The sequence below is a fragment of the Calcarisporiella thermophila genome (genome assembly GCF_041956535.1).
Source record: "Calcarisporiella thermophila strain CBS 279.70 unplaced genomic scaffold VTP21scaffold_113, whole genome shotgun sequence".
Lineage (NCBI taxonomy): Eukaryota > Fungi > Calcarisporiellomycota > Calcarisporiellomycetes > Calcarisporiellales > Calcarisporiellaceae > Calcarisporiella > Calcarisporiella thermophila.
This window is the reverse complement of record NW_027192300.1, coordinates 1-2,116: the sequence shown is the minus strand read 5'-3', so window position 1 is coordinate 2,116 and position 2,116 is coordinate 1. Positions and strand designations below refer to the sequence as shown.

The window sequence follows — 2,116 nt, the reverse complement described above, 5'->3', positions numbered from 1 at the left end:
GCCTCATATGTTGCTCTTTAGTGGCCCTATTATAGAACAAGTTAGCATATAAAGGATCGCACTTCCAACTTTCTTACTCTATTGGATCGAAATTGTTAGCCTTGCATTTATCAGGATCGAGATACGATTGTCCATATATGTTTGTGGTCAAGCATTCGCCATATATCCGGGCTGCTTCTTGATAATCTTTAATGATATCCTTGCATCCTTTGTTAAAGATAATAAAGAAAAAAGATATCAAGTAAATATTAGAATAGTAGAAAGTTGGAAAAAGTGATGACAATTATATAACGCTTACGGTCTCTCAGAGAAATGGCGTCCAGGGATGTTTCTTCTTCTAACATTGCGCTAACTTGGTAAAGATTACTGCAAGAACTTTGGTAGATATCACGGGTCGACTCCATCTTACATTTATACCTTTTTCACGACTTTTAACCTAACCTAATTGAGTGGCTTGAAAAATATTGATTAGCATATATTCAGCATACATTCTTCCAAAGATGCTTATGAGGCAGCATATACTTTCACAGGTATTTTGCTCTTGATTTTCTTTTGAACTCATAAAAGAATATAATGCAGGCTGTCAGAGAGGGTCTCTTTCGAGTTGGCCACTGGATCATCCAATATGATTTAGGTCGAAGAGCCCTAATCGATTCATATGGTTCACATATTCAATATTACACAGAACTCGCCGCTCTTATATCTGAAGCCGGATTTTTGCGAATCCAACAAAGTATATTCCGACATCAAAGCGGTTGCCAACTCCTTGAAGTGGTGATTTTACTAAATTTTATCCGGGGATTGCCGTGGGTGAATGGTCAATCCCCTAATGGAGATCCCCATATAAGAAGCATTCGAGTCTCTGTACAAGATGCAGAATTTATGGATTTCACAATGTATGTCCGTGGTGGCGATTTGCCTTTTATTCCTCTCTTATGAGCATGACAAGGAACTCGACTAGCCTCCGTTGGCTTACCAATAGCAAGTAGATATTTGCTTTATTGCCAGAGTAAGTTAAGCATATAATACCGGAAAGAGTCATTTATAAGCTCAGCGTTACAAAATATTTTGGGATGCACATCTAGGAATAATGCTTTATAATGAACTGCAAAATAAAGCTACTATATCGGTGATACGATTACTGAAGATGTGCTATAAAGTTGATTTAATGCTGCCTTTCGAAGTCAATTAAATAGATTCGAATCCTACTCCTTCCATTAAAGAGGTTGAGTACAAGTAAACTACTCCATATATTTGCGTAAGTAGTATGCCTGCAATTCCTCTCTTTTGTACATGATAAAAGTCTAAACTCGCCTATATTTTCCTAGCTTGTTAAAAGGAAGAGAGTAGCAGGCATATCAGCATTATGAACAATCAAAATAAAATTCATATACTCTTGCTTCGTCATAATTACCTATTCTGACATCCTATTTTTATCAGTACAAAATAATAAACAAAATTAAGGATAAACGATATTTTTTGGGATGTAGAGAAGAAAGGTATGAAAATTATATTTCTCGTGTTTAGCCTACTGATAACGCATATAGTATTCAATGTATATTCAATGGGCGATTTCTGCACTTTGTTCAATGAAGCGGCTTCATATTTGTATTATACTCGATCTCATACTGATCCCAGACACCTTCCTCTACCTCCTCCTTCACTTCCACCATGACAGAGTTCTCTGTCATTTTGGCGGTAATCACTTTAGCATAGATATCGCCGATGTTGACTTCACATCCGACGAGTTGGCCTGCTTTGCAGAGCAAAGAAATAACCTCCTGCAAGAGTACCAAAATGATACTCAACCAGTCTTGGCAGTTAAAGTCGGCTTTAATGTACATTACTTACATTCTTCGATTATTTTCCACTGCGCTTTTGGACTTTCTTTGGGATGATATGTTGAGCTGCACTGGAAACGGAGGAAATAATTTTCTGCAATGAATGTATAGAGAGTAGGTCCATATGTCATTAAATCAATCCTAAATCCCTCACATTTTTCGATCCCTTTTCAACACGCATATGAGACTGCTTCGAAATATAGGGGGCCTTTGAAGAGCGCCCGGCTTTTTTTTTTCTGATATCTCTCTGCTCTAAAGAGGCAAGATTACTCTCA

General features: G+C 37.3%; 1 protein-coding gene across 1 annotated transcript; it reads right to left on the bottom strand.

Moving 5' to 3' along the window:
• Nucleotides 1-1,586: 1,586 nt before the first annotated feature.
• Nucleotides 1,587-1,972, bottom strand: VTP21DRAFT_1501 (uncharacterized protein; the record flags this gene model as incomplete). Its single annotated transcript, XM_069391596.1, has 2 exons — nucleotides 1,587-1,756; nucleotides 1,852-1,972. The coding sequence occupies 2 exons, from the start codon at nucleotides 1,970-1,972 to the stop codon at nucleotides 1,587-1,589; spliced, it is 291 nt and encodes a 96-aa protein (XP_069245391.1).
• Between the last annotated feature and the right edge of the window lie 144 nt (nucleotides 1,973-2,116).